Here is a 23,616-nt window from a genome sequence, read left to right on the forward strand (position 1 = left end):
TTGCCTTAGCCTGAATTTATTTCATTTTATTAAACATAAACTTGTTAATACAATCAACTAGGGTATTGAGCCAAGATATTATTTGACGGATAATATTAACTATAGAATGGACACTCGATAGAGCACAAAACCTCCGCGTAAAATCAAATTAAGTATCTCAATTTGGTCCAAAGTTATGATCAATTATACATTTTTATGTTTTGTGTTATCGTGATCTCTGAAAATTTAATGGCCTCTTACTGTAACCATACATAATATTTGTTCAAAGTTTGAGCCAGATCGATTCGTTACTTTTGCCCACCTCCTGGTGACTAACTAACAAAGAGAGGCAAAATATAACCTCCGTTCAACTTCGTTGCGGAGTTTTACATGAAGGGTCAGACCGTCTGACCCTCAAGCTTTATTATAAACCATATACCAAGGATGTCTTTTTTTGGCCCTTCAAAAAATTTCAAACTCTTGCCCCCGTATGCGAAGTTTTAAATTTATCTTCGGTTGCTAATTCTCTTTGTATTTATTTTCATAATTTCTTTTTAAAAAAGTTAATCTATAATTGTGTTTTCTAAGAAAAGAGGTCAACTAGAAATGTCTTTTCTCAATGAATCCCTTCTATGAACGTATTTTTCATTGATAAAAAAACGTCAAGACAATGTTTTAAAAAAAAGCTAGTCACAAATATTCTGGGAAAATTTGAATTGTCACAAGGTGTGACAATAATAAAGTTCTCTAATAAAATATCATCGCAGTGGGGGCATGTACCCTATGATCCCACTGGCATTGCCCCTTCCATCTATATTTGTAGATATTCAATATATTACTAATTAAGTTTTCTTGGTCCAGTCCTATACACTTTTAAGTTTGATCCTTGATGACGTCACTCAACTCTATTTCTTCATTGTTTAATCAGTTCTAGTACTCACAGTTCTAAGGACTGACCGTCTTAAGGCAGGTCCAAAGGACAGAATAGATAAGGGCTGGTACTACACTAATTTATCAAATTAGGGATTACAAAATTACTCCCTAATTCCTCTGATCTATCTGTTTTTGAATATAACTAAAAAATATTTTAAAAGAAATTCTTGTACTAATAAAGGTAGCAAGTAAGGGTAATAGAAATACAATGTATTCCTATTAACCTTGGTAGCAAAGTCATTTAATAATAGTATTATCAGGGGCGTCCGCAGGGGGCGCCCTGGAGATGCTGTAGCCCCCTCAAATTAAATAATTTTTTGTCTTTTACTAGAAAATTAATTTAAAAAAAATCTTTTCCGAGTGCAACTCAAGTACGGAAGGGGTGGCTCGAGGGGCTGTGTGTAATAAAAAATCAATGACTACTAAAGTTATCTTTAGTAGTCCTTGTTTAGAATTTTAAAGAACTGGCTACTAAATATTTCGTTTGGTAGCAATGAATATTCACAAAGATAAACAAAAGCACGACGTATTTAATATAAAAATAATCAAAATAAATAAACCTGGCTGAAGGAATTCCACGTGAAAACGACTTCGACATGATTCCTCGGGAGAATAAATCATGCAATGTGTTCGTTGGAGCCGAGACAGGGATTCTGAAGGGTGTGACTATCAATGCTAAGGAGAGCTCATCCAAGAATTTCCATCGCTTAAAATCTTTGAAAAAAGAAAATGAGATCACGGCATTGAATTGGATATCTGATGGAGAAATCCTTTTGGGAACAAGAGGCCAAAAGGTCAGTGGATTTGACACGTCGGATAACTCATTTACACATGGAAGAAATGTAGAAGATGGCTCTAACACACCCATTCGCGGCTTGGGTCGGCTCCCCGATGAGACTCTTGTGACTGCCTCTGAAAGTGGAATTGGTTAGTTGGTTCATTCATTGACACTGTATTGTTACTATAAATTCCTCTCTTTACAGTTAAGATTTGGGGTACCAAGGAAGAAGAACTCAACGTCCTTGACGAAGAAACGCTTCTCAATTCAACACGGAAAAGTAGCACAAGGAACTTGGAGCAGAGAAGTGGAGACAATCCAGACTCAATACACGATAATAACCCCAAAAAGGGTCGCAAACTTGTATCTATGAAATTAAGAGGGAGTTTAATTGCAACGGGAGGGCAGGAACACAATCTCCTCATTCATGACATTGGAGCCTCTCCCAGAAAAGTTGTTTTCCGTGCCAAAAATGTAAAAAATGACATGCTTCAACTTCGAGTGCCTATTTGGATATCAGACATGGCATTTTTGGGAGAAACAGACTCTATTCTCTCAACTGTTTCACGCTACGGGCATGTACGACTCTATGATACACGGGCTCAGAGAAAACCTGTTGTTAGCTTTGGTTATTCAAACGATGAGCCCCTTACTGCCATGGCTTGTACGGGTCATGACAAAAGGATCCTTGTCGGAACAGCGCATGGAGGTCTGGCCTTATATGATTTGCAAATGGGCGTGAAGGGCATGGTGCGTAAATACAAGGGAAGTGTGGGTTCCATACGCAGTATAGCGTATGAAAATGGACATTTTGCCTCTGTTGGCCTTGATCGGTTTCTACGTGTGTATACTATAGAAAATAGAGTGAAACATTCTAAATTGTACTTGAAGTCGAGGCTGAACACTGTTGTACTTAAAAAAGGGTTTGATCCAGATTTTGAGGAATGTGATGGCGACTCCGACATAGAGATAGTGGATGACGATGAGGCAGAAGAGGAAATTATATGGAGTAACATGGAGTCATTGAGTGAGGAGAAACCCTCAAGAAAGAGAAAAATACAGAATAACTAAGGTCCATTCCAATGTGAAATTATTTTTTTTAATGTGTTTGTTTAATATGGGAAAAAAATGTAACAAAACGATACAAACAAAAAATTAATGTTCCTTTTTCCTGAAGGCGGCCACAAAGAATCCGATGTGGTCGAAACAACTGAAGCGTTTATAGCCAACTCCATCGAGCATAGGATTTGTGATATCTACTTCTAATATTCCCTTGTACTTGTTTAGAAGCCAAGAGCAATTATCTTCGTTTTCTCCAAGCGTTATGGTACAAGTACTATATACGAGTAAGCCTCCGGGCCTTAGCAATCCAACAGCAGAGTCTAAAAGACGTTTTTGCACCTTGGGATAGGAAAGCATTTCCTTGAATTTCATTTGTATTCTGAAGCACGCCCTTTGCCCTAGAGCGGAACAAGGGGCATCTACTAAGATGCGATCAAACGTTTGATGAAGGGAATCACAGAGTGTTCTTCCATCGCCTACTAGTGTTGATACATTTTCTATTCCGTATTTCTCTAAATTCTTTCGAATAGTCTCAATTTTCTTGGTTGACTTATCCACGGCTAAGACATAGCCTCCTAACCCCTGTAATATTTCACTTGCATGCAGCGTTTTTCCACCTGGGGATGAACACATATCAAGCATGGATATACGCTCTTTCTCAGTTAGTCGTAGAGCCAAGACTGTAAAAATAGAAGGATAATTTTGAGGAAAGAGACTTGACTCCATCTCTTGAGGTAGATCTAGAGAGGGATGAGGTGTATTCATCATGAGCACACCAACTCCTTGAGGAATAGATTTGAAAATGACTTTTCGAGAATGAAGGCTTTTTCCAATACCTGGAGATACTCCCAAAAGTGAAAAAAAAAACTTATTAAAATTTGAGCTTTTTCGTACCGATTTTTACAAAGTTGGAAGCGGGCAAAATTGGTGCATTAGAACCCTTTAGGCATTTTCCATCCACATCTACTAGAACATTGACGATATCATTCTCTTTGATATTAAAAGACATCCCTAAAATCCCTTTGACATATATATTTGCCCCACGTAAAACAGATGAGCCACAATACTTATCCACAATAACGTATCCATTAGATGTTACCCCCGAAAATGAGTCCTTTGTATCCAATGCTTCTATTTTAAGTATGTCATGATTATTGCCATCCCAAAAGGATATTTGAGGAACAGCTTGAGTCAATCCCCTCTCTCGATATTGCTATGTTAATTAAAATAAATTTAAAATTCATATTAAGTCTATGAATAATTTGTCGCTCTCTCTTAACTAATTACTTTTAGAATAAAATCCTCTAGAGATACTTTAACATCTAAGGGATCCCTAGTATCATTATGTTTTCCTTTTGATATCCGTAATGTCGTTAGGGATGGGGCGGAAGTCAACCATTGCACCAAGGTTTCCTCATCTTTAAATCCCTATAGTAATAAAAAAAAAGTATGATGAATTAAAGGGAGAAAATCTAAAAATGTATTGAGAGTTACTCCGGCAGAAACACATTTCCTAAGCTCTTGAGACACATTCCCATCCAAACATAGTTCATCCAATGCCATGATGATTTGACGCGCCCTCTACCGTGCAAAAAAAACCCGATGCAACTATTCAAGCATTAACGACTACTAGACTGCTGGTACTGTTAATTGGTGACGTTTTACTTATACAGTAGAAGTTCCCATGTTCAGTATAAGTTATACTGAACATGCTTCTACTGCTTACTCAGGCTTAGCTAACTAGGCAGTTACTACTTTACTCTCTCTATATAGGTACATTTCATAATATTCGTGACATGGTCTATTAAAAAATATATGACTGGCAGAGGTCCTGTATTTAAACAATATATATATATTCTTTATATCTAATTTAAATAACGGTTTACATGAATCACATAAAATTATAGACTATTAATTTAAAAGTATATAGAGTATAAATTGAGCATTGAACATATTATTTGGTAAAAAATCCTTAAAACGTACTATTACGAAACTAAATAATATATTTGTTTAAAACATAATATTATATATTTTATATAGTTAAAGCCAACATATATGAAAATTTAAAGACTTTAGATGGATAGTGGTGTAATTATAGGGAATCAGTCAAAGTTCTCCAAAATTGAAGATGCAAATTTAGATTTCGCATTTTTTGCCAAGGATCTGATATATCCCATTTTTTCCTTCCACGAGAAACTCATCCCTAATTGTTTCTTCAAGTTTAATGCATGTTCCACTTTATCCTCTAACTCACCACGTATCCGCCCAATATCCATTTGTGTTAGTAATAAATCCTCACGCCACTTTTTTCGAACAGACTCTTGACTCCCCGTAGAGAGAGACTTGAATTTTTCAAGAAAGGACTCCTCAGATGCTGTTTTGGATAGAGATCCATTAATATGTTGAAACTGAAATGTATATGGAAATAAAAAAATATATAATTTCGAGCTGAATTCACATTAAATTATGATTTTTACATTAGAATCGGATGGATTTTCACTTGGTAACAAGGAAAGATAGGATCTATAGACCTGGGATTTCTTGGGAGAGACATACAATTTAGAGTGATCTGTATAAGAAACCCTATTCTTATCTACGTGTATAGAGTCATCGTTATAATAATCCAAGAGAAGGTAGGATGCAGAGCTGCTACAAGCCTCAAAGGATGTAGGTTCTTCAAGATGAGACGTGGAGAGAGAGTAGTGATGATCATTGAGAAGATCTAAGAGGCCTTTCTCATCTAGTAGCAATGAGGATGTAGAGCTTCTGTACGTTGTTGCATCAAGCACTAAGTCTGGGAGTCCGTCTTCTAAATATTCATCTGAACAAGAAGGCGAAAGCGGAGTCTCCTCCATTGCTTCATTTTATTTATTCAGTGGTTGTTTAGTTGAATTATTATGATTTGTGTCACAGGTAATTGTGTGCCTGATTACAGTAAAGTTTCCACGTCAATAGGAGTCTACAAGAGTGTTTTTTAATATACTATATATAGTAAAGCGTGCAATTCAAGGCTATTGTAATAATAACTAAGTAACCATCAAGCAGTAATGATGATTGAAAAGTTTCATAGAGTTCTTAGTTCTATGTATAAAAAGATGGAGAATAAACCTAGTAAAAGAAGATAACTTTATATTGTATTATTATGCAGTAACAGTATTATAATTGAATAACAAATTGGATTTAAGTCTCAAGTATAAATCGTATCCACAAACTAGACGTATTCTATTGCTTAATCCTTGAAGTTAACTACACAAGGTCCTTTAAAAAACAGTCAAGTACAATATGTATATATATATAACGTTAATTCTAACCTATTAAGTTTGTAACTTAATCATGGAAACATACCAAATTAAAAGCATACATATTTTAATATAAAGAAATTGGGAGACTGCATGGGCGTTCGCGGGATTATATATATATATATATATATTTGGAGGGAGGGGGTTTGGATTTTGGAATTTAAAAAAGAAATTCAAAAATTAAATTTTTTTTCAAAATTCAGATATTCACAATTTTTTTTTTAAATATCAAAAATCCACGGCTGTTCTCAAAAAATAATTTTAATCAAAAATACAATTTCAAATCTTTTGAACTCTTTTTTTGACACTTTTGGCCGCCCTGATGCCAACCCCCTCGACTACACATTCTGGGCGAATTTCGAGGGGAAGGCCTGCAGTGTCCGGCATCCAAACATAGATGCCCTCAAAGCTACTATCAGTCAGCACTGGGACGTTACGACATAGGACAACCTCTGCAGCATGTAAAAATCCCTTTGCTGCCGCCTGGAAGCCACTATTACCACAAAAGTCCGGCTACATTAATGATTAAGAGAGCTCAGGCACACACCTATTTATAGTACTAATTTTGTTGAAATTATATTCTTAATTAATAAATTATATCTTGTTGAAGTTTAAAATTCAAAGTGTTCAGATTGTAATGGACGACTCGGTATAATGCTATTAGTTAACTCACATTATAAGGGAAAAAGGCATGAATGAATGTGATTTTAAATGAGATTTAGCAACGAGCTAAAGTGGCTCATCAAATCATATTTTAAATGACATGTGAGCGTGCTACACAAAAACGGAGCTAACACCAATGGTCACTTGAGGAGTTATCGTCTATATTATAAAAACATAATGTGTCTGTCCGTCGACGCATAATAACTCTGTGCAATGCTGGGTACTACCACTAGTATTATATAAAGTAATACACCATATAAGGACAGCTACTACAAGTGTTGCAACACTTGCAACAGCGGTCCCTATTGAACTGAACGTTACAATATATATAGGATTGTTACAAAAAAATTCAATATTGTTCTTTTAAACCTGTTTTATCTAATAGATAAATGTAAAAAAGGCATTCTGATACAAAATTCATGTCTATAGCATTAAAATTAAGAAAGTCATGACTCATGACCAATTTATCATCAGAATTTCATCCCTTTTTTACTACTGTGTGTGTTCTAACCTACACTAAAATCTGTGATTTAATAAGATATTTCAATAAAAGAAGACAATTTTCTTAAAGATCATGAGAATTGAATTACATTTTTATGAATTGTGCATAAAGATGTTACATTTAAATACCTGCAATTGAAAAAGTAATAATTAGACAAAGTACATTCATATTGCGCAGTAATAATGATTGAATGTGCTAATTTCGGGTCAAAATTTATGCACAGCGTACCAATAAATTGGTTGGAAACTTTACAAGACAATAGATCGATAAAAGTTTTAACGTCCGTTATATTTTTTGTTTGATCCATTATATTTTTTGAAGACTAATTTGAGATGACTTATTTTCCAGCAAATGGCGCGACTTAACGAAGCAACGTATTGAAAAAAAAAAAAAAAAAAAAAAAAAACTTGGTGAAAGATTAAGAATTTATCTACATTAAATATAGGGGACGTCAAATTGATTTCCCCCATTTAAGTAAGGAAAATCAAGCATTTCTACGGGTGTCCCCAAAACACTTCTAGACTTCCGCGCACACGTCCCGCAAAGTATTTTTCACACTGTAAATCGACATTTTGTAAAATACCTATACAGGGGCGTCTGCAGGGGTTGGGCAGGAGGGGATGAAGCGTCCCCCCACCAAATATCCAAAAAAATAAATTTTCTAATTTCTTATTATAAAAAAATTAATTTTTTCTGAACAAATGTCGATTTATAAGTTTTTTCCAAAAAATTTAGTTTTTGAAATTATTTTCAAAAAAATTAAATATTTTAATTAATTTTACAATAAAATTAATTTTTGGCAAATAGCTGTGGATTTAAAAAAAAAATCGAAAAAATTTTATATCTGAAATTTTATTTTTAAAATTTTTTACCAAAAAATTAAATTTTCTTTGATTAGATATGGATTTTTGTAACTTTGTTTTTAGAAAAATTTAGTATTTTATATGTAATTTTTGAAATTATTTTAAGCAGCTGTGTATTCAATAATTGTCTTGAATTCAGATAAATTTTCCCGATTTGGCATCGGAATCAAATCCGAAACTAGAGTACTGAGCCTCCATAATCATCATTTATATCATATGATTGGAGACACTTAATCAGAATTAATTTAATCCCACGAGTCCTAGCACCACGTTTTGCAAGTTCTCGCTTGAGTTTCATTATTGTCTAACCAGAATAACTATGATCCATAATATATGAAATTATTTAAGTGATTATTGATTACTACTTACTATTAGGAACTATGCAAATATTTTTTCTATGGCACTGAAACGTTGCAAAGCATGTTTTTATATTTTTATACTTAGGAACAACTTTTAAAAAGTTATTAACAAATTAAATATATAATAAATTTATTACAATTGATTAATTAAATAGTATTTACACTTTCTTGATGAATATGTTGTTTTTATAATTTAAGTATTCAGTTTTCTAGAGCGTTAGTATGACGCGCCATCTCTTGGATTATTTTGAATCACGTTGTTTACATCTCACAGCCCATTGCTTTAATAAACTCTGAAGAGAAAAAATATTTATATGGTATTTTGTTTATACACATAAATATAATTCTATCTTTTTGTAGATATCTATAAATTTATATTTATAGATATCTACAAAAAGATAGAATAAGATAAGATAGATCAGGGGCATTTGTAGGGATGGGCTGGAGGGGCTTTATCCCCCCTCAAAAAAAATAAAGGAATTTTTTGCTGTTTACTAGATTTTTATTTGATCAGGATGAAAAAATATAATTGTTGAAATTTTTTTCTTAAAATTTGATATTTTGTGAATAACTATGGATTTTTGAATATTTTTTCAAAGAAATTCAATATTTGAAATTTTTTGTGAGCAGCTGTTAATTTTTGAAATTTTTTTCCTAAAAATATAATTTTCGAATTTTAATAAATAAAATTTATCATATTTGCTATGGAATCATGATCTGACGTTCCTGGAAGTGTCCATTTAAGCCATTTCTGAATCATTTCATGCAGTTTGGAGTAATCTATTTTTTTGAAAAAAAATCCCAAAAACCAAAACATCCCCCACCAAAGTACAATCCTTCGGAAGCCTCTGTAAATGTTGGAATTTATTAGTTAAAGGGTCTTAAAATTAAAAACCATCCATTGGCGAAACCCAGACAAATTGAATCCTGACTAAATGGGATATTGTTATATGTTATTTTGGGGATCATAACGACAAAATGGGGTTGGTTCAATCCCCTCCAGTCTACCCTCTGGAGACGCCCCTGATAAGTATTTAAGTACCAATTTAAAGTCACCTACACTTTCAAATTGAGCCCATGTTTAGCAATTTTCTTTTGAGTTTTTGACAAACAGAAATTCCATAATTAAATGACAAATTTTTTATATCATTAAATATCATATTGACACAAAATTGAAGATATTTATTAATTATAATTTGTACCGAAGCATATCTTTATTTTTAAATCCGTTTTTTTTAAACACAATATTGAGTATTATGAATAATAGTTATAATAATTATTTGTGATGGATTCGAATTCGAGTTAAGTTAAAGTCAAGGAAAAATATAAAATAAATCTAATTGTAAGTTTAAGAACTATGTCAGTAAATGACTACCTCAATAAGACATGCAGTCCATTATTTTTAATCAAGTAATGTAGATAATTTAAAAAATATTTATTTGCAAAATAAGTAAATTATTATTCCACCAAGTTGTATCAATATAGTCACAACTAAGCATAAATTAAATTAATACTGTTGCCATACTGTCTATTTATTAACATATCAGCTGAATCACGACTAAAAGTAGTTACATTTCTGCTCTTTGATTAAATTAATATACATTCCAATATTTTGGGCTTTGATCATTCCAATTAAGGAGACTTTAGTGAGTTTATTTTGAATTGAGATTTACTCGAATCAAACACTATTTATTCAAGACTACGAATGTATATGTTGTGTATAAGTTTGTATTTGTATAAACAAATTGTAATAGTTGCCATTTCCTTATCTTAAAATGCATTAATTAATAACAACATTGGTCATTCTAATGACTAACTATTAACTGATACCATCGTTTTATTTTGATCTATTAAAATTATATGGTTTAAACTTAGGAATTTTGAGCGGCAATTTTTTGGCCAATTACAGCAAAAAAAAAAAGTTCTAAATTTTTGAAAAATGAGCACTCAAAATATCAAAATTGAGCAGTTTATATTTGTTGTGTCTTGACGAGGTTGAAAGAGACACAAACTATTAAATAAAGGAATCCAAGAGGACTGAGAGATACGAGGAGAGAAGAGACGTGGAGGAATAAGGCAACGATGTAATTTAATAGGAAAACGTATATATTCTTATTAATACGTAATCATTACACCTCTGACAAACATACCCCATGCACGGCTATTTAAAATAATAATAATGAGGGTAGTACTTTATACATTATTAAAGAAAAATACAGTTTTGTCAGGATAATTTAAAATAATGAGTGTTGTTTTAAATTCATCATAATTTATTAATAAATTTTGCTATATTGTATCGACAAATCAAGATTTTAGAAACATTTTCTTCCGTTAATTTTTGTCTTCAATGACTATCGGTAGTTTTAAACATACTTCAAAGCAAATTTGAAGTTGAAGAGATCTTCAGAAATCTTCATGTCAGAGGGAGAAATCTCATCATCACAACCTCTGATTTTACGTACAACTTTTTGCATAAATGAAAGATCAGGATTTTGCAACTTGCTGCAAAAGTATTTCTCCTTTGTTGAAAGATTCAATGGGGATTATTCAACAGTCAATTTGCCTCAAATTTCCTCTTCCTCTAATTGGCTGTTGTCAAAATCTAGCTCCTTACCATATCCGATCCTGTAATCTTAACTCTGATTGCATCATATACAAGGTATTACCTCAAAAAAGAGAATTTAATTAAGTAGGGTTTTTGCAGGTGGATTTTTTCTCGAAGAATAAAAATCAAAAAACCAACAAAAGCCGTTGTGTAATCTAACTAGAATCCAAATTTGTCCCACTTTAGAAAAATGAGCAATTTTCACACAATCGCTCACAAATTCTAAGTCTAGTTATTATGAATTTATGAGAAATATAACACTGGGCATTTGATTGCCTAAATTTCAGTCATTTGTATTAAAATAATCAAAAATAACATCATTAATATATCGATCGTCCATAGAATATTAAATTATTGTATTATCCTCGACTCAAGTAATGTAAATCCTTCCTTTAAAAATTATTCGTTTCATTTTATTTTTTTTGGGTTACAACTTGTATAAAATCGCAATATTACATATTAATAGTAGACATGAACTTCAGTCTTCTGTATTAATGTCATATTTTATTAAAGCGCAACTATATATTTGTATTAAAGCCGGACCTATTTTTGAGTTGACGGGCCAGAATAATTGTATTGCCATTGAAAACGTGTGTTGACTTAAATATTTGCATATATGTAATTAATGCTCCAGCCCTGTGCTATTTGTTATGGTAGTGCTTAGTTCTTGTCTTAATTTTTGCCCCTAATTTACATAATAAATTGGAATAATTATTGGGAAACCGGTTACTCAAAAGGAGCAGTAAAAAGGATAAATGAGAGCAGTCTAATTTATGAGTGTATATAATATTCCATAATACTTATAGAGATGTGATAGTGATGGAACGATTTAAAAACAAATCCCGATGCCAATTCCGATACAATTATAGTAAAATTCCAGTTACCGATTCAGATTCTTTAATATTTAAAATTTTTTTGCTATCAGGGGCGTCCACAGGATTAAACAACTTTTTTTGGGGGTTGGGGGGTTAATTTTTTTCTAAAAATTAAAAAAAATAAATAAATTTATCACCAGCTGTTCTGAAATAAAACTTTTTGGAAAAAATATTCAGAATTATATTTCTAAAAAAAAAATTCTGAAAGAAAACAATACAAATATTAAATTTTTTCCAGAAAAATTACCAAAATCTACAGCTGTTCACAAAATTTTTTATAAATTCCAAGCTTTTCTCATAAAAATATTTGAAATTTGAATATTTTGGAGAAAATTTTTAAAAATACAGTTATTCAAAAAAAATTTGAAAAATTAAATTAAATTTTCTAGTAAAAAGCAAATATTTCCTTACTTTTTTTTTGGGGGGGGGGGGCTATTTTTTTAAAAATAAATAGTCAAATATTTGGTATTTAAATCAGAATTGCAAATTAGACATTATTTTCCCGAAACGGATCCCGCTTCCAGAAAAAATACCCGATTCTCTAATTCCGATTAATCGTCCCATCACTAGTAGAGAGTGTAAAACATACTAATACGATTTATGAAACTCGATATTATTCACTTACTTACAAGTTACATTGAACGTTGGAACAAAAACAAGATCAAAACACTACAGTGAAATATTTACTACACTTCAACATGGAGAGAACAGAAGATGATTACTCCAGACTGCATGAAATGATTCAGAAATGGCTTGAATGGACACTTCCAGGAACGTCGGATCATGATTCCATATCAAATATGGTAAAAGAAAATTGTATGCATGAATTAGATGCGATAATGTCTAAGCGACTCGTTTTTGGAACTGCTGGGATTCGTGCAAACATGGGACCTGGGTAAGACGTTGGGGATACGAGCTTGTCCATAGTATTAGGAAAAATTAAATACTTTTAGATTACTCAGTGCAAAGATCCACTCTGAGGTAGTTCACCATTAGCCGTTAATTTCCAGTCTTTTAATAATTGTGCACCACAAATCGAATCCTCTGATGAACCAGACACAACCATAAAACCAACACCATCAATAGCAAAATAAGATTAAACACTAGGCTTCTGCTCCAAATAACTGAATAATGATCAGAAAACATTTGGAAAAATATATAAATATCGTATTAAAATAAGCGTCCGCAGGATTATATATATATTTTTAATTCTTTAGAAACAAAGTCTTAATTTTTTTTTTTTTAAAGTATCAAAAATCCATAGATATTCAAAAAAAAAAAATTAAAATAAAATTTTGTGGAAAAATATTTCAAAAGTTAAAATGTTTGGAAAGACATTTAAAAAATCCACAGCGATTAATTTTTTTTTTTAAATCATTAGTAATCGGGCTTGTTAGAATTTTCAATTTGATGTACCATACCAAATACCATAGCCAAAAGATAAATAGATTTTGCGTCAATATAACGGTATATTAAAACCATATAATACTAGAAATGATGATTTATAGTAATAGTAAATACCCTTTTACGTCACTATTAAAAAGCGTGGTGGAAGTCAAACATTATTAACCTTGTCCCGAATGACCTTTTTTCCAAGAAAATAAATCCTTCAAAAAAAAAAAATTATCCCTATGTTCGCCTAATTTTTTTTCATCCTAACCAATAAAATCTCTAGAAAAAAGCAAACGTTCCTTAATTTTGGAGGGGGGCTACTGCTACTCCAGCCCACCCCCCGCGGACGCGGATATTCTTGTTTGAGACAATAATCTATCAAAATGTCTTTATTCAATGTGACATACGCTAGAAAACTTATAAACAGGGGAAGTTTTGGAGTTTACTAGTCAGCAAAAAAGAAAAAATCAAATCAAAAACACACTCCAGTTATAATTTGAATTTAAATCGTAACTAATCTATGGGCGAGAATTAAATTAAATCATATTACTTTCTTTTAAGCACACAGTACGAAAATGGGATTGAGATAGCAGCGCTCTTTCTCCCGGAATTGCCCTAGAAGGCCATCTGGGAGGGTAGTGGGGCCTCGAGGAAGACGATTTGCAATGTATCCATGCATTGTCTTCTCGTACTGTGTGCTCATCGTGGCGACAAAGACAATGTTTTTCTTTGCAATTGACACCTAATTATGTGTTCTATAGCATTGTTCATTGGAAAGTTGTACAAAAATGACGAATTTAACCTCTCAAAATTTGCATGATTTGTCCCAATATACCAAACTGGTAGCCTATATATATATAATAATATTTATAGTTCCCTCAGAATTGGGCGAGGTAATTAGGACCACCTCCACTCCGTATCCAACGCTTATGAATTTATGAAATGCATTAACCTTTGAACAATACATATTTATGTTTATAAAAATTCTTATTTTAGATTTTCTCAACTAAACGACCTAGTTGTTGTACAAACAGCTCAAGGAATGGCAAATTATTTGATCGATTACCATCAAGCTAATCTTGAAAAAGTATAATGAACTAAAACCAATTTCCATTAATAAATAATATGCACAAATATATTATTACTAGGCAAAGTCATCCGGGATCGTAATTGGATTTGATGGACGCCATAACTCCAACAAATGGGCAAAAATAATTGCAATAATATTTGTATCTCTTGGATTCAAAGTCCATTTATACTCGAAAATGACTCCAACTCCTTGGGTTCCATTTGCAGTTAAAAAGCATGGCCACATGTGTGGAATTATGGTTACTGCATCTCACAATCCTAAAAATGATAATGGAATTAAAGTATACTGGTCCAATGGAGTTCAAGTAATTATTACATACTTTTATCTTTTCCACACTCATTACGAAAATCCATAGATCTTATCCCCCCACGACGTAAACATTCAAAAGAGCATTTTGAAGCATGCTGAGCCACGTCCGTGCATGAAGGATATATTAGACAAACTGAATAACCCAAAATTTGATTTAATGCAAGGGCTATTTGATCCATTCGATCAGATAACTCAGGAGTATTTCTATATTTTAGAACATAACAAGCTCTTGGATAAAGAAGGCTTGAACAAATGTTTCAAGGGTAAGATCGTATATACTCCCATGCATGGAGTCGGGTCTTTCTTTATCGATAAGTCCATGGAAATTGCTGGATTTCAGCCTGTCATTCATGTCCCCTTGCAAAAAGGTGAGAGCGGATCAATATTGCTAACATTTTGTTAATTATATTAACTATTGTTTGGTATTTATCGAAGATCCGGATCCTAATTTTCCAACAGTAAAGTTCCCTAACCCTGAAGAAGGAAAAAGTGCTTTGAATTTGGCCATAATAGAAGCTGAAAAGATGGATGCAATTTACATTATAGCTAATGATCCAGATGCCGATAGATTAGCCGTTGCTCAAAAAATGGAAACGTACATTTAAACAACACATAATTTTTTTTCAGTTCGTAAGTCTTTATATTTTTAGTGGTAAATGGAAGGTTTTCACTGGGAATGAGCTTGGTTCTCTCTTTGGTTGGTTTCTTCATGTCGTTCACGCCCATAAATATCCAAACTATAAAAAAGACTCTCTCTACTATATTGCGTCTACGGTTTCCTCAAAAATGCTCAAAACTATGGCTCGAATGGAAGGAATGCATTTTGAAGTAATTTGCTTAGCATATTTAAGACAGATAACATAATATGAGGATCTTTGGTTATTACAGGAAACACTCACAGGTTTTAAATGGATGTGCAATAAAGCCAAGGAAGTTGAAGATGATTCATCGAAAACGGTTTTAATGGCTTTTGAAGAATCAATTGGGTATATGTGTGGAACATCTGTGGGTCTTATTCTATATTCATATATTTATTAAACCCCAATATATACTTTTCAGGTTTTAGACAAGGATGGTATTACCGCTGCTGTGCGAATGACTGAACTTATTGCTTACTTACACCTTCGAGAATCAGGGAAGACATTATTGGATAAACTTAAGGATATATATGACAAGTAATTTCATTGATAGCTAGCTAGTAATACACACTCCATTATTCTTCTTTTAATCTCAGATATGGATACCACTTTAATATCAACTCATATTTTTTTAATCATGACTCAGAATTAACAGCAAGGATCTTTGAACGGATAAGGACGCTTCATAATGGAGGTGTAAGTTATATAACTAATTATAAAAGAAAGAAAAAATATTTTCCGTTACAGTATCCAATTTCCATATCAAACGGAAAATATTCAATTAAGCACATAAGGGACCTCACAACTGGATACGATTCCTCAATGCCAAATCAACAATCAACACTACCAACAAGTTCTTTAAGTCAAATGCTGACCTTTACGTTTGAAAATGGCTTTGTCATTACTTTACGTACAAGTGGAACAGAGCCCAAATTGAAATATTATGCTGAGCTCTGTGGCGCCCCTGATGAAAAGTAAGTCTGTCTGGATTATTTGTTAGGGGCTAATCGATAAGGATTTTTAGGTGTAAAAAAATTAATAGGACAGTCGATGAATCGGTCGGTATTTTATCTTCTTGAAATAAGTGAAAATATAACCCAACCAAAAACTATATAAGGAATTATATAATTCTCCTTATCACCATAGCAAAACTGATTATTTGCAAAGTTTAAAAAAAATCGTCATCCAATTATATTTTTAAATTGTGGATTCAGCTATACTACCTATATATAAACGGGGCCGTTGGGAGTTCTCGAAGATAGGAAAGGGGGCCTCCATTTTTATACGTAAATATTGATTACGAGTTTGAGCAAGGAGCCTATCAAAAATGACTGCAGTGGTCACATATGAGTTTTCAACGGTTATGTTGAGTATTTACTCAATTACCCTTAGCTAACTATATCATGCTCAGTGTTTATGAATAAAATAAACATCTGTAGATATGAGATAAACTCGAATCTCTAGCAATATTCAGGCATTCCTATTAAAACGACGACGGATACGTATGGACCCGATGCAAGAATATTCTAAAAGCATTATATTTTTAGTTGAGGATATTATGACAATTAACGTTAATTGAGTAAACGCACAAAATAAACTAATAACTAATTAATTTATCAGACACTTATATATCGGCTGTCCTCTAATTTCGAATCTTGACTATTACATAGGGATCATAAGAAGATTGAGGCTTTGTGTAAGGAGATGATCAATGCCACCTTGGAAGAATTTCTAGAACCGAAGAAAAACAAGCTCAAACCCCAAGAGTAAATCTTTCTTTTATATTAATTTTTTTCAATATACTATTTTTTTTAAAAAAAAGCGAAAAGTCGTCCTTGATCAAATTCATTTATTTCAAAGACTCAATATGAGTCAATTCTACAAATTTATCATCACCACGGATGCTGCGTAGTAGTACAAGATAACTTTATCAATCATATCAATTTAAATTTGAGAAGGGCAAAAAAAGAGGCGCGAAGGAGGATTAATAATAGCCAAAAATACTATTATGAGTAATATACTAGTAACATGACCCATCCGGATCTCTCTCGCGGTGAAATATATTTTGAAGATGAATTCATTATAAAATAATCATTTTGAAAGAGTATTTACTTATAATGAGTGCAGTAAGCCTTTTTACTAAGTTATGATAAAATGAGTTGTTGCGATAATTTTAATAATTATCATAATTTATCAAGTAATATATAATATATTTTCGCCTTTTGAAGAAAAATAAAGGGGGGGAGAGCTAGTGGAATAAGTGTTGGGGCGTACAGGGATGGACGATGAATAGTTTTTTTTCTTCTTCGTAGTTGTAGTAAATTAATTTAATTTATAACTTAATTACAATAATAATATCAATTATATGTCTTTATGGTCATGCTGAACCAATTGCGTCATTTGTCAAAATTTAAAAGGAAATGGGGGAATGTATTCGAAGATTGCTTTGTTCCTTTGAAGATATAGAATAAGAGAGAAACAAAGATAGAGAGAGGGAAAAAAAATTAGAGAGTTACATAATGCTATGAACAAAGTGTTCTTTACTGTCGAAAAGTAGTTCCTAATACATTCCCCATGTTCCCTTGTACATAATCTCCTATCATCAAATTAGGATTCATATTTAGTTGAGGTTGTGATTGTGGTATAACACCCCCAGTGAGGTTTAAAGGAGTAGCAGATGAAGAAGTTGGCGTGGAGGATGGAGTTTGAGCAAATATTCCAGGACTTACGGCCCCACCAATGAGTTGATTATATTGTAATGATGTAGCAGAACTACAGGGTAATGAATTATTTGTTCCAACATTGGACAGAGTAGTTGCAACTCGAGGAGATGCAGCAGAGTTATCCCTTCGTCCTGTAGATGAGATTGATCCTATATGTATAGATATTTCAAGAATCAAAATGTACCGATTATATATGGGTGGTAATTCCATATAAATTATAAACACCATGGACATTCAATGTCATATATTTCGATGAAATTAAAAATAATCGTCAAAGCCTGTTCCGATTTTACGAGGATTTTATTACTCCCTGGTTGTTATTCAATCAAATCCAATAAATGTTGACTTATATGATTTAACACCAAGTTAAGTCCTTACACAATCGGAACTGACTTTTAAGTTAATGTTAGGCAGAAATTCCGGGAAATTATTTTATATGTTAACAACTCTAGCTGTGAAGCAAATTTCATCCAAATCTGTGACATTATTTGTTAGTTATTTTTTTTATATGAAATTACTCATATCCATACCTTATGCATCTAAATAATATTATTTTCTTACCCTGATGAATATTTGCCTGTTGAATCGCATTAGTATTCCCACCATTTGCACCTCCATTCAGGGAAACGTGTCCGAGACCATCAACAATAACGCCATTCACTAGGTTGACAGCCTAATAAAATTAAGAAAATAATTCGTCAGTCACTACAGATACAATAATAAAGGCTCATAAAAAAGATTCACATTAATCTTCCCATTTACCTGTCTCGCACCTTGCATGTCCACCTCTGACCAGTAGGTCTCAGAGGGTGAAGCCGTATTCTCTCCAGGAGGAGGCTGAGGTTGTACCCCTGTATATCGGAAGTAAGGGTTTTTCAGATCCAAAGAATTCTTCGATGAAGTGTCTGTTCCCATGATTTTACATTCAATTGTCACATCGTAGCTTTGTTTTGTATTTGCCACCATGAGAACTCTTCCAGTAACCATTTGACCCTGTTTTGCGAATATAGGAGTCTCTAAAAGACAGCGAACTTGATACCAATGTGTAAGAGGCTCTGTAGGTGCTGTAGATAACCACACCGTTGCCCCTGTCCCTATAAATGCTACATCGAACCAAAATGCTAGACCATGAATCATTCCTGATTGAAGAATGTGAAATTCAAGGGGAATATCTATACGATACAAGTCCGACTCTTCCGCCTTATGAAAATCAATTATGTGTCTCTGAGTTTTTGCAAGGCATATCCGGACATCAAAAGTATCAACAATGGGTTGACGAAAGTATTCTCTTAGTGCAGACTCTCTCAAGGAACTCAAATTCACTCCATGGAAATATTCTTGATACCAAAAATTGACTTTGTTTATTTGTTCGAAATAAAGTGCCTCATCCGTGAATGGAGCGACATGCAAGTCTCCTCTTGAGGGGAACATTTTACCTGAATTAAATTAATAATATATATATAAGAGGTTTCTAGCTCAAGTCAATAGAATCCTTAATTTACCATCTTTTTTTAACCATTTCTTTGCGTGTAAATAAGTTTCAAGCATTCTCTCGTTCAAAAGCATATATCCCATAGGCTCAGAAATAATCATGTCCACAGGCTCGAGTAATTCAATTTCCTCAATTTTTCCAGGGATCACTTGAATAACATTGTCCACCTTATTCTGTTTGACAAGTTTATCCGCAAATTTAGCAATGCTTGAGCCTTCAACAGCGTAGACCTAATAAGGAATTAAGCATTAATATGAGAACTGTATAATAAGCCTATTGTAAGCAAGTAGTGAAACCTTGCGAGCTCCAGCTTGTTGAGCAAAGAAACTCAAAATCCCTGAACCAGCCCCCACATCCAAGACTACTTTATCGCGAAAGTCAGATAGATTGGAGAGAATAGCCTTTTGATATGTGGAGGTACGAATGTAGTCTTGCATCATATTTTGTTGTTGTGATAAATAACCATAGAATTGAAAATACTGCATTGCGGAGGAATCTTCTGTTCGCTCATTAAAGACGGAGAGTCGAGACTCGCACCTGTTAATCAAAGTGAATAGATACAGAACACCCACAAGTGATTCTGGAGTGCATTACCTAATACTGCTCACCATGGAGGCGAATTTACGGAACTTTTCTTCACATTTAAACACAAAGAGGAGGGTTTCGATGGAGAGATGGAAAATCATTCCTTTTTTACCGCATTTGGCGGACTCTGTCGTCTTTTTTACAATGAATTCCTGATGCGTCTCTCCTGTTTTAGGATTCACAACACGAACATTCATACCCTGAAAATTTAGAGAGGGATAGGAAATTACAGATGGCATTCGCCATGAAAAAGGCTTTAACAACCACTGCTGTCCCTAAAAAAATAACCGCCAAACCACAGCATTGGGACAAAGAGCGGACAACGACCCGCACTTGGAATCTTTCAAAATAACAAACAAAGAATATTTACCTCGGGATCGTATTCAGTGAGTAATTCCACGAGATGCGAATATTTGGGCTTGGGAGCAGCACAGCCATTCTCTTCATCACTTAGATACAAGACACGAATATTCGCGAAGCTAATGGCCGTCGATGTCGTGTTCGTCGTCGACATTGTCTCTCTGCTTTTGTATCTCAGTCTCTTTGGACGTAATTCGCACGAGAAAAAAACGTAGAAAGAGAAAACCTTTTTTTCTTTTTAATACTAGCTATTCACTCCTCAATAGAATAGAAGGAATCTTCTTCTTTTTTTTTGTTATGCACGCCACCGTCAAGGGAGCCAACTGTTGACTAGCTAGGTGGTTAGAAAAGCTATATGAAATTCAGCATAGGTAGCTAGTAACCACATACCAAGAAATTCAAATATACAAATTATAACGATCCCCGTTACAACCAATTGCATCCCCAATTATTATTATCAATCTTACTTCTAGCCATTAAAAGAGCTCTCAGTCCAAATAAAAAGACGAATCAGCGAGTATTTAAAGAGATTTATCAAAATCTCTCCTCAATTAAAATAAAGGTGAATGACTCGCAAATATGTACGATATTTTTGTATTGTATACTGTACGTTATACTGCTCGTCTAAATCCTGGCTAATGTAAAATGTTGTACGAAAGAGAAAAAACATGCGGAATACCGGGAAACTATATTTTCTCATTCTATTCAAATGTTGTAGCTGGGCCTTGGAAATAAAAAGAGTGGCAATTTGCAAATAATGATGACCTATTTATCACTTGGCATGGCAACGCCTTTGTATTTTATCACATGAATTTATAATTAAGATTGACTATGGTATTCATAGACGAGACGAACTAGATCAGCCTTTCTTTTGTGCGAAATGGTAACACCTTTGGCCACCAAAAACTTCTTTAGTACGTCCACAGTTAGTTTCTCAACTGATTTACCCCGTATGGAGGAGTCCATGTCCAAAACCTCGAGATCAGTTTTAGCCTTTTTAGCATCATCAGGTTTATCTTTTCCCTGAATGTCTTTTCGTTTAGAAGGAGGTGGAGGCTTGGCATCAGGATCGTAGCCATCAGGATACACGGCCTCATTAAATTCCTTTGAAACGACTTCTAATTTCTTTTGTATCACGTCTTGAGGAGGAAGGGTTGTATCCACAAAATCCTCAACATCGTCTCTATTTAATGCCAAGGACTCGACTAAGCAATAATGAGCTTGGAGTTCCGGATTAGCAAATGCCTCTGAATTGTAGTTTTTGAGTCGAAGCTTGTGTATTACTTTTTTCCCTGCTTCTAATTGTTCGGGAAGGACTCTTGATTTATTACAATCTAGTCGGGTAGGAACATTTCTGAGGTCATCAGAAAAGGGAAGATAAGCCAAGTGGAATCCTGGAGGTATCTCTTGAGCGCCATCCTCTCTAGTTTCTTCCTGAGGAATAAGGGCTATAAAAGATGGTGCCCAATTGTTCCGAGGTTTATAAAAGCAAATTGCCATTACTTCCTTTTCCAAGCATTTGATCAAGAGACTACTCATGACTTTTAGAGAACCCACAACTTCCTCTTCTTCAGGATAAATAAAAGTACCAGAGCGAACAAAGTGGCTCCATTTGAGGGAACTTAGAGGTCTAAATCCCAGAATTCTAAGTCCACTTTTTTCTGATGATATTCCCATCTTTGTTATCATTTTAACTTCATCAGGCGTAAAAACAACCTTTCGGCCTCCATACTCTTGATATTTGTTAATATCTAATGTGCTATTTAACTCCTGTCCATTATCTGGATTCATATATTTTCTTGAGATAGCGACTTCTGTATTGGTATCCTTGGATAAATACACCCTTGGAGGCTTATTGCTCCGCCCGATGAAATTATAAAATGAAACTTTAGGACGCAACCCTCCTCCAAAATCCAAATAAATGCTACCCAACTTTCGCTTACGATGAATTTTACGGCGAACTATCTTCATGAGATCATCCGGAGATGTGAGAGACAAATCTTCAGAAGATGCCTCATTGTTGGCTCTAACTAAAAAATCAGCAAAAAAAGGCTTCATATCAAAGTCTGACTTTAATGGTATTAAATCAACGGAAATGTCAGTGTTGTTGAAATCCTCTGCTTTTTTAAGCAATCGTTTCCGCTCTTCATCTAATGGAGCCTCTTTGTCAGTAAAGAGAAGTATTCTCTTGGATCCAACTTTTCCTGATACATCGTCAAACATTGACTGACATTGCCAAAAGGCGTCATTTAAAAGTACTTTTCCAGTTGGATAGGCTGTAAAATCATATAAATAAGTTCATTAAATTTACCTTAATTGAGAGTGTAGAATAGGATATGCAAACCTGAACCACTTTCAATTTCTTCCTCCAATTGTAGAATATTATCAGGTTCGGCAGGATTTAAAGGAAGAAGTATCTTGGTACCAGATAATTTATTTTGATCTGAATCAGGATCAAGGCCATATAGAACCAATCCAAAAAGATCCATGGATGATTTCTAGTAAATAGAAAGTACAATATAAAATTGTAAGACCTTTGAAAATTCATTAAGTGTATACATTTTTTATCAATGATTTATTTGACTTACCCAAATGAGTGTACGAAGAGTGGAATGTGCACATTTTAGCGCCAAAGAAGCTCCTTCAAAGTTAGTAGCATCCACTAAAAATATCATCAAGTCCTTCCCTCCTTGATTCCAAGGGGAGTTACCAAGATTCTGTTCATCAAACTCATCTTCTTCATCCCAACGATCCATTTTCGAGATACTTTCGAGTGGTCAACAGACAGCAACTATGAACTACGTCAATGAATTATAAATTGGAACCAAATGGTCCGTTTCTGTTTTGATATGACGTCATGTTACGTAAGAGTACGATTCCCATCAATTCCCGGCCGGCCTCCCCGGTATGCTATGCAAACACATATTTTACTACTATTAATTATTACTAATAATTAATAGTAGTAAAATATGTGTTAAAAATAAGTAATAATTTATTACTTATCACTGATAAGTCAGTCAGATTATCAGTTATCACTTACCTGCATAATAAGTTCTTACAAGTCTTTAATTCATTATGAACCTTATTCTCAGAATAATAGCTAATGAAA

At 33.5% G+C, this 23,616-nt stretch overlaps 6 protein-coding genes across 10 annotated transcripts; 2 read left to right on the plus strand and 4 right to left on the minus strand.

Moving 5' to 3' along the window:
* The first annotated feature begins 1,380 nt into the window (after positions 1-1,380).
* l(2)k09848 (lethal (2) k09848) lies at positions 1,381-4,071 on the plus strand. The gene is made up of 2 exons (XM_040727353.2): positions 1,381-1,839; positions 1,896-4,071. Exons 1-2 carry the CDS (start codon positions 1,509-1,511, stop codon positions 2,759-2,761), a joined length of 1,197 nt encoding a protein of 398 aa, XP_040583287.1. The 5' UTR covers positions 1,381-1,508; the 3' UTR covers positions 2,762-4,071.
* Positions 2,776-4,480, minus strand: LOC121131945 (tRNA (cytosine(72)-C(5))-methyltransferase NSUN6). The gene is made up of 4 exons (XM_040727352.2): positions 4,247-4,480; positions 4,040-4,180; positions 3,647-3,965; positions 2,776-3,588 (listed from the first exon to the last, which is right to left on the minus strand). The coding sequence occupies exons 1-4, from the start codon at positions 4,313-4,315 to the stop codon at positions 2,846-2,848; spliced, it is 1,272 nt and encodes a 423-aa protein (XP_040583286.1). The 5' UTR covers positions 4,316-4,480; the 3' UTR covers positions 2,776-2,845.
* Positions 4,481-4,588: 108 nt separating this feature from the next.
* LOC139904755 (uncharacterized) lies at positions 4,589-8,282 on the minus strand. Of its 2 annotated transcripts, XM_071894078.1 has the most exons (3): positions 5,350-5,751; positions 5,230-5,292; positions 4,589-5,160 (listed from the first exon to the last, which is right to left on the minus strand). In XM_071894078.1, the coding sequence occupies exons 1-3, from the start codon at positions 5,605-5,607 to the stop codon at positions 4,855-4,857; spliced, it is 627 nt and encodes a 208-aa protein (XP_071750179.1). In that variant the 5' UTR covers positions 5,608-5,751; the 3' UTR covers positions 4,589-4,854. The 2 variants fall into 2 exon arrangements, with proteins under 2 accessions (XP_071750179.1, XP_071750178.1); XM_071894077.1 differs by having other exon boundaries at positions 5,230-8,282.
* A 269-nt stretch (positions 8,283-8,551) lies between these two features.
* On the minus strand, positions 8,552-21,942 carry Art4 (arginine methyltransferase 4). Of its 3 annotated transcripts, none has more exons than XM_071894074.1 (7): positions 20,518-20,773; positions 20,157-20,347; positions 19,859-20,099; positions 19,573-19,792; positions 18,833-19,506; positions 18,632-18,743; positions 8,552-8,731 (listed from the first exon to the last, which is right to left on the minus strand). In XM_071894074.1, the coding sequence occupies exons 1-7, from the start codon at positions 20,659-20,661 to the stop codon at positions 8,700-8,702; spliced, it is 1,614 nt and encodes a 537-aa protein (XP_071750175.1). In that variant the 5' UTR covers positions 20,662-20,773; the 3' UTR covers positions 8,552-8,699. The 3 variants fall into 3 exon arrangements, with proteins under 3 accessions (XP_071750175.1, XP_040583279.1, XP_040583281.1); XM_040727345.2 differs by lacking the exon at positions 8,552-8,731 and adding an exon at positions 17,180-18,219 and having other exon boundaries at positions 20,518-21,942; XM_040727347.2 differs by lacking the exon at positions 8,552-8,731 and adding an exon at positions 17,180-18,201 and having other exon boundaries at positions 20,518-20,801.
* Pgm2a (phosphoglucomutase 2) lies at positions 12,531-17,438 on the plus strand. Of its 2 annotated transcripts, XM_040727349.2 has the most exons (11): positions 12,531-12,813; positions 14,307-14,397; positions 14,459-14,704; positions 14,756-15,077; positions 15,145-15,304; positions 15,360-15,537; positions 15,598-15,714; positions 15,769-15,884; positions 15,944-16,043; positions 16,095-16,321; positions 17,018-17,438. In XM_040727349.2, exons 1-11 carry the CDS (start codon positions 12,617-12,619, stop codon positions 17,115-17,117), a joined length of 1,854 nt encoding a protein of 617 aa, XP_040583283.1. In that variant the 5' UTR covers positions 12,531-12,616; the 3' UTR covers positions 17,118-17,438. The 2 variants fall into 2 exon arrangements, with proteins under 2 accessions (XP_040583283.1, XP_040583282.1); XM_040727348.2 differs by having other exon boundaries at positions 12,539-12,813; positions 15,944-16,321; positions 17,018-17,157.
* On the minus strand, positions 21,276-23,376 carry Irbp (Inverted repeat-binding protein). Its single transcript, XM_040727350.2, has 3 exons — positions 23,096-23,376; positions 22,852-23,005; positions 21,276-22,783 (listed from the first exon to the last, which is right to left on the minus strand). The coding sequence occupies exons 1-3, from the start codon at positions 23,261-23,263 to the stop codon at positions 21,327-21,329; spliced, it is 1,779 nt and encodes a 592-aa protein (XP_040583284.1). The 5' UTR covers positions 23,264-23,376; the 3' UTR covers positions 21,276-21,326.
* Positions 23,377-23,616: the final 240 nt, after the last annotated feature.

The sequence above is a fragment of the Lepeophtheirus salmonis genome, chromosome 1 (genome assembly GCF_016086655.4).
Source record: "Lepeophtheirus salmonis chromosome 1, UVic_Lsal_1.4, whole genome shotgun sequence".
In the NCBI taxonomy this organism is placed as follows: Eukaryota; Metazoa; Arthropoda; class Copepoda; order Siphonostomatoida; family Caligidae; genus Lepeophtheirus; species Lepeophtheirus salmonis.